Source organism: Oncorhynchus keta, chromosome 10 (assembly GCF_023373465.1).
Source record: "Oncorhynchus keta strain PuntledgeMale-10-30-2019 chromosome 10, Oket_V2, whole genome shotgun sequence".
Lineage (NCBI taxonomy): Eukaryota > Metazoa > Chordata > Actinopteri > Salmoniformes > Salmonidae > Oncorhynchus > Oncorhynchus keta.
Genome location: NC_068430.1, coordinates 17,156,470 through 17,170,910, shown reverse-complemented (window position 1 = coordinate 17,170,910; position 14,441 = coordinate 17,156,470). Strand labels below are relative to the sequence as shown.

Sequence of the window (14,441 nt, the reverse complement as noted above, 5' to 3'; positions counted from 1 at the left end):
GCTACCTGAAGCACAGGCACTGTACCTGAGGCCAGACTAACTGGTAGGCTACCTGAGGCACAGGCACTGTACCTGAGGCACAGGCACTGTACCCGAGGCCAGACTAACTGGTAGGCTACCTGAGGCACAGGCACTTTACCTGAGGCCAGACTAACTGGTAGGCTACCTGAGGCACAGGCACTGTACCTGAGGCCAGACTAACTGGTAGGCTACCTGAGGCACAGGCACTGTACCCGAGGCCAGACTAACTGGTAGGCTACCTGAGGCACAGGCACTGTACCTGAGGCCAGACTAAATGGTAGGCTACCTGAGGCACAGGCACTGTACCTGAGGCCAGACTAACTGGTCGGCTACCTGAGGCACAGGCACTTTACCTGAGGCCAGACTAACTGGTAGGCTACCTGAGGCACAGGCACTGTACCCGAGGCCAGACTAACTGGTCGGCTACCTGAGGCACAGGCACTTTACCTGAGGCCAGACTAACTGGTAGGCTACCTGAAGCACAGGCACTGTACCTGAGGCCAGACTAACTGGTAGGCTACCTGAGGCACAGGCACTGTACCTGAGGCACAGGCACTGTACCCGAGGCCAGACTAACTGGTCGGCTACCTGAGACACAGGCACTGTACCTGAGGCACAGGCACTGTACCCGAGGCCAGACTAACTGGTAGGCTACCTGAGGCACAGGCACTTTACCTGAGGCCAGACTAACTGGTAGGCTACCTGAGGCACAGGCACTGTACCTGAGGCACAGGCACTGTACCCGAGGCCAGACTAACTGGTAGGCTACCTGAGGCACAGGCACTTTACATGAGGCCAGACTAACTGGTAGGCTACCTGAGGCACAGGCACTGTACCTGAGGCCAGACTAACTGATAGGCTACCTGAGTCACAGGCACTTTACCTGAGGCCAGACTAAATGGTAGGCTACCTGAGGCACAGGCACTGTACCCGAGGCCAGACTAACTGGTAGGCTACCTGAGGCACAGGCACTGTACCTGAGGCCAGACTAACTGATAGGCTACCTGAAGCACAGGCACTGTACCTGAGGCCAGACTAACTGGTAGGCTACCTGAGGCACAGGCACTGTACCTGAGGCACAGGCACTGTACCCGAGGCCAGACTAACTGGTAGGCTACCTGAGGCACAGGCACTGTACCTGAGGCCAGACTAAATGGTAGGCTACCTGAGGCACAGGTACTGTACCTGAGGCCAGACTAACTGGTCGGCTACCTGAGGCACAGGCACTTTACCTGAGGCCATACTAACTGGTAGGCTACCTGAGGCACAGGCACTGTACCCGAGGCCAGACTAACTGGTCGGCTACCTGAGGCACAGGCACTTTACCTGAGGCCAGACTAAATGGTAGGCTACCTGAGGCACAGGCACTGTACCTGAGGCACAGGCACTGTACCCGAGGCCAGACTAACTGGTCGGCTACCTGAGGCACAGGCACTTTACCTGAGGCCAGACTAACTGGTAGGCTACCTGAGGCACAGGCACTTTACCTGAGGCCAGACTAACTAGTAGGCTACCTGAGGCACAGGCACTTTACCTGAGGCCAGACTAACTGGTAGGCTACCTGAGGCACAAGCACTGTACCTGAGGCACAGGCACTGTACCCGAGGCCAGACTAACTGGTAGGCTACCTGAGGCACAGGCACTTTACATGAGGCCAGACTAACTGGTAGGCTACCTGAGGCACAGGCACTGTACCTGAGGCCAGACTAACTGATAGGCTACCTGAAGCACAGGCACTGTACCTGAGGCCAGACTAACTGGTAGGCTACCTGAGGCACAGGCACTGTACCTGAGACCAGACTAACTGATAGGCTACCTGAAGCACAGGCACTGTACCTGAGGCCAGACTAACTGGTAGGCTACCTGAGGCACAGGCACTGTACCTGAGGCCAGACTAACTGGTAGGCTACCTGAGGCACAGGCACTGTACCTGAGGCACAGGCACTTTACCTGAGGCCAGACTAACTGGTGGGCTACCTGAGGCACAGGCACTTTACCTGAGGTCAGACTAACTGGTAGGCTACCTGAGGCACAGGCACTGTACCTGAGGCCAGACTAACTGGTAGGCTACCTGAGGCACAGGCACTGTACCCGAGGCCAGACTAACTGGTAGGCTACCTGAGGCAACAGGCACTGTACCTGAGGCCAGACTAACTGGTAGGCTACCTGAGGCACAGGCACTGTACCTGAGGCCAGACTAACTAGTAGGCTACCTGAGGCACAGGCACTGTACCTGAGGCCAGACTAACTAGTAGGCTACCTGAGGCACAGGCACTTTACCTGAGGCCAGACGAACTGGTAGGCTACCTGAGGCACAGGCACTGTACCCGAGGCCAGACTAACTGGTAGGCTACCTGAGGCAACAGGCACTGTACCTGAGGCCAGACTAACTGGTAGGCTACCTGAGGCACAGGCACTGTACCTGAGGCCAGACTAACTAGTAGGCTACCTGAGGCACAGGCACTGTACCTGAGGCCAGACTAACTAGTAGGCTACCTGAGGCACAGGCACTGTACCTGAGGCCAGACTAACTAGTAGGCTACCTGAGGCACAGGCACTGTACCTGAGGCCAGACGAACTTGTAGGCTACCTAAGGCACAGGCACTGTACCTGAGGCACAGAGTAAAGGTGTATAGAAGCACCAGCAGCTGCACCACATTAATTTACAAGCTTCATTTCAAAGTAAGATGTGGTAGAACTGCAGTAACTTCACAGTGAAACTGGGATCTTATGTGGCGTTCACGTACTAGTCAGAACTAGGAAACTCGTTGTAGAAACACGAGCTCAGAGTTTCCCACTTGAAAGTACCAGAATCAACAAATAAGAAGCTGTACACAAATAATGTACAGTACATTTGTTATCATTATAACAATCAGAGCTGTCTGTGATACAGACTCCCTGGTCTCACGCTGGCCATGCCTTTGTCTGCCTCTGCATTGTGTGAATACCAATGAGCACACTGACTGTTATCACTAAACCTAGACAGTGGCACAGAGTGACAAGCTGTTGCGTTTATCTCCCTGACTTTGTTCACAGACAGAGAATGTGTTTTGCCACTGGGGAAAATACCTGTTTAACACTGCTAATAGATTCAATCCAGATGTATGATTTGATCAGGGTGTTAGAGGTGGGCTGAACTGTAGCTGTATTGAGAAGTGTTAACGATCTAAAGGCATACACATCCAAATCTCTGTGTTTCATAAAACTGCCTATCCCTCCAAAATAGGAATTGATCTGGTAGTGTTTGTTTGTTGGGGTTAGAGATAAATCTCGAACTTGTAATCCTTTTGAGCCGTTTTTGATCATAGACATAAGCCCACAATGTTCTCTTACTGAGGCTCAATTGTAATTCTCCCAGCCTCTCCCCATTTATGGGCTGTGCCTCTAACTGTCTGTTAGTCCTATGCTAAGTTTGTTTTCGGGGTTGACATGTTTTCCTCTTGGCCAGGCTTGAGCCAGCCCCCTTTCATTTCTTCCGATGTGGGGGCGAGCTTTCCAGGGACAAAGGATGTGTGTGTGTGTGTGTGTGTGTGTGTGTGTGTGTGTGTGTGTGTGTGTGTGTGTGTGTGTGTGTGTGTGTGTGTGTGTGTGTGTGTGTGTACGTGTGTCTGCGCGAGAGAGAAAGCAAATGTATTACCATATTAGAGAGACATATTTCCCTCAGATTACACAAACAAATCCAATTCTGATAAACTCCCGTATCTATTGGGTGAAATACCGCAGTGTGCCATCACAGCAGCAAGATTTGTGACCTGTTGCCACAAGAAAAGGGCAACCAGTGAAGCACAAACACCATTGCAAATAAGCTATATTTATCTATCTATTTATTTTCCCTTTCATACTTGAACTATTTGCACATCGTTACCACATTGTACATAGACATTATATGACATTTGAAATGTCCTTTTATATATATATATATATAGAGAGAGAGAGAAAGAGAAAGAGAGAAAGAGCGAGTTTTGTTACAGGGACCAACACTACACCCAAGCCAAGAAAAATGGGAAAACAAGCTTCACATAGGAGAGTGGATTACGAAGTCAGTCTGTCTGTAGGATGTGGGATACATGATGATGTATTCTGTTGTTAAAGAGTTTGAGAAGTGGAGCTTAGTCTAACTACCTCTATCACCCCCACAACCCCCTTCTCCTCTGGTGCTGCAGCACATGGTACGTTCCATTTAAAAGGGTGCATGTCATCTCTGTATGCGCTGGGTCCTCTCATAGAGCAGCTGCTCACAGCACATTCTCCTCGGCAGGAATACTCACTTTCCTTCTCCGTCTGCTGTGTTTCATCTCTTTCTCTCACTCACTTTCTGTATTTGGCAAAACACACAAATCAGGGACAGGAGGATACTGACTGTATGCAGTAACAAGTAGACACACCATCTCTGTTCTGGCTGAACGGAGGGGAGATAAGAGCAACTGGCTGCTGGCATTTTTATGTGTGAAGTAAACTGTGAGAGAAGAAGAGGCAGAGGAGGAGAAGAAGAAGAGAGAGGGAGAGAGAACGAGAGGGAGAGAGAACGAGAGGGAGAGGAGGAGAAGAAGAAGAGAGAGGGAGAGAGAACGAGAGGGAGAGAGAACGAGAGGGAGAGGAGGAGAAGAAGAAGAGAGAGGGAGAGAGAACGAGAGGGAGAGAGAACGAGAGGGAGAGGAGGAGAAGAAGAAGAGAGAGGGAGAGAGAACGAGAGGGAGAGAGAACGAGAGGGAGAGGAGGAGGAGGAGAAGAAGAAGAGAGAGGGAGAGAGAACGAGAGGGAGAGAGAACGAGAGGGAGAGGGTATCAGTCTCTTCATCCCCTAATGCTCCACTTGACACCATGCTGCTCTGTGTGGGTTTGGTCCTCAGGGGAAAATCCTTAAAATGATGGAAGACAACAAGCAGCTGGCTCAGAGGATCGATGGGGCAATCCAGTCTGCCAGTCAGGAGGTGACCAACCTGCGCTCAGAGCTGTCGGCCACCAGCCGTAGACTGGCAGAGCTGGGGGCCAGCAGCCCCCCCTCGCCCCTGGTGAACAACCATCAGCACCACCAGCACAACCACCACGACCATGACAGCCTCCGCTACCGGGGTGAGTTACACACAGTGTGTGTGTGTGTGTGTGTGTGTGTGTGTGTGTGTGTGTGTGTGTGTGTGTGTGTGTGTGTGTGTGTGTGTGTGTGTGTGTGTGTGTGTGTGTGTGTGTGTGTGTGTGTGTGTGTGTGTGTGTGTGTGTGTGTGTGTGTGTGTGTGTGTGTGTGTGTAGGGAAAGTATTTGAGGAATGCGTAACTGGACAATGGGATGACTAATCTCATTCCACCGTTCTTTTGCTAACTTATTCCTCCGTTGGATAACTCACAGCACCCGGATAGGGATAGGGGAGTAGGAGAAGGGAACTAGGACAAGGAGGGGCTGGTCCTGGTCTGCTTTCCTAGGCAGCGGTGGAGACTGTGTGTTTCTCTGCTCCCCCTGGCTCTGGCTCCGTCCTGGCTCTGGCTCCGTCCTGGCTCTGGCACCCCCTGGCTCTGGCTCCGTCCTGGCTCTGGCTCCGTCCTGGTTCTGGCTCCCCCTGGCTCTGGCTTCGTCCTGGCTCTGGCACCCCCTGGCTCTGGCTCCGTCCTGGCTCTGGCTCCGTCCTGGCTCTGGCTCCGTCCTGGCTCTGGCACCCCCTGGCTCTGGCTCCGTCCTGGCTCTGGCTCCATCCTGGCTCTGGCTCCCCCTGGCTCTGGCTCCGCCCTGGCTCTGGCACCCCCTGGCTCTGGCTCCGTCCTGGCTCTGGCTCCGTCCTGGCTCTGGCTCCGTCCTGGCTCTGGCTCCGTCCTGGCTCTGGCTCCGTCCTGGCTCTGGCTCCGTCCTGGCTCTGGCTCCCCCTGGCTCTGGCTCCGTCCTGGCTCTCTCTCTGTCTGTGTTAGCCCGGAGAGAGGAGAGTTGCTGCCAGCTACTCCAGCATGAGTTTGGCGTCACATCACATTGTCTTAAAGGGTGGAAATGTGGAAGCATGTGGTTGATCAGGATGATATGGTCATTGTCATGTTGCTTCATTCACATCATGGCAGGCAGTAGGCTTTAGGCACTAGGCTGTAGGTAGCAGTTCCTCCATGTGTAACTCTGTGTCGTTGTATCTGTCGAACTGCTTTGCTTTATCTTGGCCAGGTCGCAATTGGAAATGAGAACTTGTTCTCGACTTGCCTACCTAGTTAAATAAAGGTGAAATAAAATAAACAAGACAGTAGATACTAGGCAGTAGGCACTAGGCAGTAGGCATTAGGCAGTAGGCATTAGGCAGTAGACACTAGGCAGTAGACACTAGGCAGTAGGCACTAGGCAGTAGGCACTAAGCAGTAGACACTAGGCTGTAGGCACTAGCCAGTAGGCACTAGGCAGTAGGCACTAAGCAGTAGACAGTAGGCACTAGGCAGTAGGCACTAAGCAGTAGGCACTAGGCTGTAGCCACTAGGCTGTAGGCACTAGGCTGTAGGCACTAGGCAGTAGACACTAGGCTGTAGGCACTAGGCTGTAGGCAGTAGGCAGTAGGCACTAGGCTGTAGGCAGTAGGCAGTAGGCAGTAGGCACTAGGCTGTAGGCACTAGGCAGTAGGCACTAGGCTGTAGGCACTAGGCAGTAGGCAGTAGGCACTAGGCTGTAGGCAGTAGGCACTAGGCTGTAGGCAGTAGGCACTAGGCTGTAGGCACTAGGCAGTAGGCAGTAGGTACTAGGCACTAGTCAGTAGGCACTAGGCAGTAGGCACTAGGCAGTAGACACTAGGCACTAGGCAGTAGACACTAGGCTGTAGGCACTAGGCAGTAGACACTAGGCAGTAGGCACTAAGCAGTAGACACTAGGCTGTAGGCACTAGGCACTAGGCTGTAGGCACTAGGCAGTAGGCAGTAGGCAGTAGGCTGTAGGCACTTGGCTGTAGGCAGTAGGCAGTAGGCACTAGGCAGTAGACACTAGGCTGTAGGCACTAGGCTGTAGGCAGTAGGCACTAGGCTGTAGGCAGTAGGCAGTAGGCAGTAGGCACTAGGCTGTAGGCACTAGGCAGTAGGCACTAGGCTGTAGGCACTAGGCAGTAGGCAGTAGGCACTAGGCTGTAGGCAGTAGGCACTAGGCTGTAGGCAGTAGGCACTAGGCTGTAGGCACTAGGCAGTAGGCAGTAGGTACTAGGCACTAGTCAGTAGGCACTAGGCAGTAGGCACTAGGCAGTAGACACTAGGCACTAGGCAGTAGACACTAGGCTGTAGGCACTAGGCAGTAGACACTAGGCAGTAGGCACTAAGCAGTAGACACTAGGCTGTAGGCACTAGGCACTAGGCTGTAGGCACTAGGCAGTAGGCAGTAGGCTGTAGGCACTTGGCTGTAGGCAGTAGGCAGTAGGCACTAGGCAGTAGACACTAGGCAGTAGGCACTAGGCAGTAGACACTAGGCTGTAGGCACTAGGCAGTAGACACTAGGCAGTAGGCACTAAGCAGTAGACACTAGGCTGTAGGCACTAGGCACTAGGCTGTAGGCACTAGGCAGTAGGCAGTAGGCAGTAGGCAGTAGGCTGTAGGCACTTGGCAGTAGGCACTAGGCAGTAGGCAGTAGGCACTAGGCAGTAGGCACTAGGCTGTAGGCACTAGGCAGTAGACACTAGGCAGTAGGCACTAGGCTGTAGGCACTAGGCAGTAGACACTAGGCAGTAGGCACTAAGCAGTAGACACTAGGCAGTAGGCACTAAGCAGTAGACACTAGGCTGTAGGCACTAGGCAGTAGACACTAGGCAGTAGGCACTAAGCAGTAGACACTAGGCAGTAGGCACTAAGCAGTAGACACTAGGCTGTAGGCACTAGGCACTAGGCTGTAGGCACTAGGCAGTAGGCAGTAAGCAGTAGGCTGTAGGCACTAGGCTGTAGGCACTAGACAGTAGGCAGTAGACACTAGGCTGTAGGCCCTAGGCACTAGGCTGTAGTCACTAGGCAGTAGGCAGTAGACACTAGGCTGTAGGCACTAGGCTGTAGGCACTAGGCAGTAGGCACTAGGCTGTAGGCCTAGGCTGTAGGCAGTAGACACTAGGCAGTAGGCACTAAGCAGTAGACACTAGGCTGTAGGCACTAGGCACTAAGCTGTAGGCACTAGGCAGTAGGCAGTAGGCAGTAGGCTGTAGGCACTTGGCTGTAGGCAGTAGGCAGTAGGCACTAGGCAGTAGACACTAGGCAGTAGGCACTAGGCAGTAGACACTAGGCTGTAGGCACTAGGCAGTAGACACTAGGCAGTAGGCACTAAGCAGTAGACACTAGGCTGTAGGCACTAGGCACTAGGCTGTAGGCACTAGGCAGTAGGCACTAGGCAGTAGGCTGTAGGCACTTGGCAGTAGGCACTAGGCAGTAGGCACTAGGCAGTAGGCACTAGGCTGTAGGCACTAGGCAGTAGACACTAGGCAGTAGGCACTAGGCTGTAGGCACTAGGCAGTAGACACTAGGCAGTAGGCACTAAGCAGTAGACACTAGGCAGTAGGCACTAAGCAGTAGACACTAGGCTGTAGGCACTAGGCAGTAGACACTAGGCAGTAGGCACTAAGCAGTAGACACTAGGCAGTAGGCACTAAGCAGTAGACACTAGGCTGTAGGCACTAGGCACTAGGCTGTAGGCACTAGGCAGTAGGCTGTAGGCACTAGGCTGTAGGCACTAGACAGTAGGCAGTAGACACTAGGCTGTAGGCCCTAGGCACTAGGCTGTAGTCACTAGGCAGTAGGCAGTAGACACTAGGCTGTAGGCACTAGGCTGTAGGCACTAGGCAGTAGGCACTAGGCTGTAGGCCTAGGCTGTAGGCAGTAGACACTAGGCAGTAGGCACTAAGCAGTAGACACTAGGCTGTAGGCACTAGGCACTAAGCTGTAGGCACTAGGCAGTAGGCAGTAGGCAGTAGGTTGTAGGCACTTGGCTGTAGGCAGTAGGCAGTAGGCACTAGGCAGTAGACACTAGGCAGTAGGCACTAGGCAGTAGACACTAGGCTGTAGGCACTAGGCAGTAGACACTAGGCAGTAGGCACTAAGCAGTAGACACTAGGCTGTAGGCACTAGGCACTAGGCTGTAGGCACTAGGCAGTAGGCAGTAGGCAGTAGGCTGTAGGCACTTGGCAGTAGGCACTAGGCAGTAGGCACTAGGCAGTAGGCACTAGGCTGTAGGCACTAGGCAGTAGACACTAGGCAGTAGGCACTAGGCTGTAGGCACTAGGCAGTAGACACTAGGCAGTAGGCACTAAGCAGTAGACACTAGGCAGTAGGCACTAAGCAGTAGACACTAGGCTGTAGGCACTAGGCAGTAGACACTAAGCAGTAGGCACTAAGCAGTAGACACTAGGCAGTAGGCACTAAGCAGTAGACACTAGGCTGTAGGCACTAGGCACTAGGCTGTAGGCACTAGGCAGTAGGCAGTAGGCAGTAGGCTGTAGGCACTTGGCTGTAGGCACTAGGTAGTAGGCAGTAGGCACTAGGCAGTAGGCACTAGGCAGTAGACACTAGGCAGTAGGCACTAGGCAGTAGACACTAGGCTGTAGGCACTAGGCAGTAGACACTAGGCAGTAGGCACTAAGCAGTAGACACTAGGCTGTAGGCACTAGGCACTAGGCTGTAGGCAGTAGGCAGTAGGCAGTAGGCAGTAGGCTGTAGGCACTTGGCAGTAGGCACTAGGCAGTAGGCAGTAGGCACTAGGCAGTAGGCACTAGGCTGTAGGCACTAGGCAGTAGACACTAGGCAGTAGGCACTAGGCTGTAGGCACTAGGCAGTAGACACTAGGCAGTAGGCACTAAGCAGTAGACACTAGGCAGTAGGCACTAAGCAGTAGACACTAGGCTGTAGGCACTAGGCAGTAGACACTAGGCAGTAGGCACTAAGCAGTAGACACTAGGCAGTAGGCACTAGGCAGTAGGCACTAGGCTGTAGGCAGTAGGCAGTAGGCAGTAGGCACTAGGCTGTAGGCACTAGGCTGTAGGCACTAGGCTGTAGTCACTAGGCAGTAGGCAGTAGACACTAGGCTGTAGGCACTAGGCTGTAGGCACTAGGCAGTAGGCACTAGGCTGTAGGCCTAGGCTGTAGGCAGTAGGCACTAGGCAGTAGGCACTAGTCTGTAGGCACTAGGCAGTAGGCACTAGGCTGTAGGCACTAGGCTGTAGGCACTAGGCTGTAGTCACTAGGCAGTAGGCAGTAGACACTAGGCTGTAGGCACTAGGCTGTAGGCACTAGGCAGTAGGCACTAGGCTGTAGGCCTAGGCTGTAGGCAGTAGACACTAGGCAGTAGGCACTAAGCAGTAGACACTAGGCTGTAGGCACTAGGCACTAAGCTGTAGGCACTAGGCAGTAGGCAGTAGGCAGTAGGCTGTAGGCACTTGGCTGTAGGCAGTAGGCAGTAGGCACTAGGCAGTAGACACTAGGCAGTAGGCACTAGGCAGTAGACACTAGGCTGTAGGCACTAGGCAGTAGACACTAGGCAGTAGGCACTAAGCAGTAGACACTAGGCTGTAGGCACTAGGCACTAGGCTGCAGGCACTAGGCAGTAGGCAGTAGGCAGTAGGCTGTAGGCACTTGGCAGTAGGCACTAGGCAGTAGGCACTAGGCAGTAGGCACTAGGCTGTAGGCACTAGGCAGTAGACACTAGGCAGTAGGCACTAGGCTGTAGGCACTAGGCAGTAGACACTAGGCAGTAGGCACTAAGCAGTAGACACTAGGCAGTAGGCACTAAGCAGTAGACACTAGGCTGTAGGCACTAGGCAGTAGACACTAGGCAGTAGGCACTAAGCAGTAGACACTAGGCAGTAGGCACTAAGCAGTAGACACTAGGCTGTAGGCACTAGGCACTAGGCTGTAGGCACTAGGCAGTAGGCAGTAGGCAGTAGGCTGTAGGCACTAGGCTGTAGGCACTAGACAGTAGGCAGTAGACACTAGGCTGTAGGCCCTAGGCACTAGGCTGTAGTCACTAGGCAGTAGGCAGTAGACACTAGGCTGTAGGCACTAGGCTGTAGGCACTAGGCAGTAGGCACTAGGCTGTAGGCCTAGGCTGTAGGCAGTAGACACTAGGCAGTAGGCACTAAGCAGTAGACACTAGGCTGTAGGCACTAGGCACTAAGCTGTAGGCACTTGGCAGTAGGCAGTAGGCAGTAGGTTGTAGGCACTTGGCAGTAGGCAGTAGGCACTAGGCAGTAGACACTAGGCAGTAGGCACTAGGCAGTAGACACTAGGCTGTAGGCACTAGGCAGTAGACACTAGGCAGTAGGCACTAAGCAGTAGACACTAGGCTGTAGGCACTAGGCACTAGGCTGTAGGCACTAGGCAGTAGGCAGTAGGCAGTAGGCTGTAGGCACTTGGCAGTAGGCACTAGGCAGTAGGCACTAGGCAGTAGGCACTAGGCTGTAGGCACTAGGCAGTAGACACTAGGCAGTAGGCACTAGGCTGTAGGCACTAGGCAGTAGACACTAGGCAGTAGGCACTAAGCAGTAGACACTAGGCAGTAGGCACTAAGCAGTAGACACTAGGCTGTAGGCACTAGGCAGTAGACACTAAGCAGTAGGCACTAAGCAGTAGACACTAGGCAGTAGGCACTAAGCAGTAGACACTAGGCTGTAGGCACTAGGCACTAGGCTGTAGGCACTAGGCAGTAGGCAGTAGGCAGTAGGCTGTAGGCACTTGGCTGTAGGCACTAGGCAGTAGGCAGTAGGCACTAGGCAGTAGGCACTAGGCAGTAGACACTAGGCAGTAGGCACTAGGCAGTAGACACTAGGCTGTAGGCACTAGGCAGTAGACACTAGGCAGTAGGCACTAAGCAGTAGACACTAGGCTGTAGGCACTAGGCACTAGGCTGTAGGCACTAGGCAGTAGGCAGTAGGCAGTAGGCTGTAGGCACTTGGCAGTAGGCACTAGGCAGTAGGCAGTAGGCACTAGGCAGTAGGCACTAGGCTGTAGGCACTAGGCAGTAGACACTAGGCAGTAGGCACTAGGCTGTAGGCACTAGGCAGTAGACACTAGGCAGTAGGCACTAAGCAGTAGACACTAGGCAGTAGGCACTAAGCAGTAGACACTAGGCTGTAGGCACTAGGCAGTAGACACTAGGCAGTAGGCACTAAGCAGTAGACACTAGGCAGTAGGCACTAGGCAGTAGGCACTAGGCTGTAGGCAGTAGGCAGTAGGCAGTAGGCAGTAGGCACTAGGCTGTAGGCACTAGGCTGTAGGCACTAGGCTGTAGTCACTAGGCAGTAGGCAGTAGACACTAGGCTGTAGGCACTAGGCTGTAGGCACTAGGCACTAGGCACTAGGCTGTAGGCCTAGGCTGTAGGCAGTAGGCACTAGGCAGTAGGCACTAGTCTGTAGGCACTAGGCAGTAGGCAGTAGGCACTAGGCTGTAGGCACTAGGCAGTAGGCAGTAGGCACTAGGCAGTAGGCACTAGGCAGTAGGTACTAGGCACTAGGCTGTAGGCACTAGGCAGTGGGCAGTAGACACTAGGCTGTAGGCACTAGGCTGTAGGCACTAGGCTGTAGGCACTGGGCAGTAGGCAGTAGGCACTAGGCAGTAGGCACTAGGTTGTAGGCAGTAGGCAGTAGGCAGTAGACACTGCGACCCGGTAAATCTTATATGTGCGCTATTTCTATTCTCTATACCCGTTGTTATGTTTAGTTTATGCATATTTTACTTTCGGTTTTGTACACCAACTTGAAACAGTTGAAAATAGAATATATTTGTTTAATGAAAATATATTTCACAGTGCTTTAGATGGAACAATGATTCCACACTATACATTGCTTGTTTTGTCAAATTACCTGAAATTAGAATTTTGTCAAATTTACCATTCAAATTTTTCCAAGTTGGAAATGGTGGAGCGATCTCTGCATACTGCACCTTCAGCTTATTTATAGTGTCACTGAGAGATGGCGATTGTGAATTTCAACTTTGTCAATGTCTGTTTGTAAGTAGTGGTGTCAGTTGGTGTTGGCTGTGTGTCTGTAAGGTGAGATCAGAGAGGAAGACCTCGTAGCCTCAGACTGTTTGAGTTCTGTATCTTCCCACATAAAAGAAAATACTCAAGTTTAATACAGAATACTACAGTACTTACTATATAATTCTGTAGTAAACTTTAGTATACTGTAGAATTCAATACTACACACTGTAGTATCCCTCAATCATGTATAGTACTTAGTATAGCATTTTGTACAATACTTTAATAAATACTACAGTATATCTACACTTAAAAACACTGTAGTAAATATTACACTATTTAATTTGCACATTTACTCAGTCCGCACACCCATATCCCATTTTGTGCCACCCGTAAGTGAAAAACCTACATGCCAAGTATAGACCATATATTGTGCTCTTTGCAGGTAATAGAACAGAGCAGAAGCTCTGAACTCCACGTTCAGAACTCAGTCCTACCTACTGTATAGGTCATGTGTTCCTTTACTATTTCTCCAGTAGGTTTCCTTTAGAAAGCCTCCCGCTTCTATATCAAATATAATATTACAATAGTAATGTCCACAAAAACACGACAGAGAATACTACAGTAAAGTCAGCAAAAACACTACAGTAAACACTAGTATTTTTTTCATTTGCGTTACTGAGGTGCCATGGAGGAGGGGAACAGGGGGTATGGAGCTGACGGGTTTGTGATACCCCGTAGGTGGGTCTGTCTAATGGTTCTCTCTGTGTGTTGAGCAGATGGTGCTGAGCAGAGCAGCAAGGCATCTCAGCTGGAGATGGTTGGCCCTCAGGGTTTAAAGCACAGAGTCGACTGGTCAGTGTGAAATGTTTGCCCAGCTCACCCTTGCTTCCTCTGCTCGACTCTGCTTGCCTAGTGGGTGGACACTGGATAGACTCTCTGTTTGGACAGGTGTCATTAGCATGTTCTCACACTGAGTGGATGAGATGGTGGGCTGCTATCTGCTATCTGGGAGAGAGTCTGTGGTTGGGTTCAGAGCGTGATTCCCTGGCCTCTCTTCCTCTTCAGTCATGAGATGGTGGGCTGCTATCTGCTATCTGGGAGAGAGTCTGTGGTTGGGTTCAGAGCGTGATTCCCTGGCCACTCTCCCTCTTCAGTCATGAGATGGTGGGCTGCTATCTGCTATCTGGGAGAGAGTCTGTGGTTGGGTTCAGAGCGTGATTCCCTGGCCTCTCTTCCTCTTCAGTCATGAGATGGTGGGCTGCTATCTGCTATCTGGGAGAGAGTCTGTGGTTGGGTTCAGAGCGTGATTCCCTGGCCACTCTCCCTCTTCAGTCATGAGATGGTGGGCTGCTATCTGCTATCTGGGAGAGAGTCTGTGGTTGGGTTCAGAGCGTGATTCCCTGGCCACTCTCCCTCTTCAGTCATGAGATGGTGGGCTGCTATCTGCTATCTGGGAGAGAGTCTGTGGTTGGGTTCAGAGCGTGATTCCCTGGCCACTCTCCCTCTTCAGTCATGAGATGGTGGGCTGCTATCTG

General features: G+C 52.2%; 1 protein-coding gene across 3 annotated transcripts in view; it reads left to right on the top strand.

Annotated features, from left to right (window-relative positions):
* The window catches only part of LOC118388306 (kazrin-like), a 342,539-nt gene that overhangs the window by 143,797 nt on the left and 184,301 nt on the right, over positions 1-14,441 (top strand). For all 3 annotated transcript variants that reach the window (XR_008144326.1, XM_052526569.1, XM_052526570.1), the window contains exon 3: positions 4,871-5,093. Coding sequence is in view for 2 of the 3 variants with exons in the window: in XM_052526569.1 (XP_052382529.1) it covers positions 4,871-5,093 (223 nt within the window). In the remaining variant the exon portion in view is untranslated. The remainder of the gene's footprint in view (positions 1-4,870; positions 5,094-14,441) is intronic.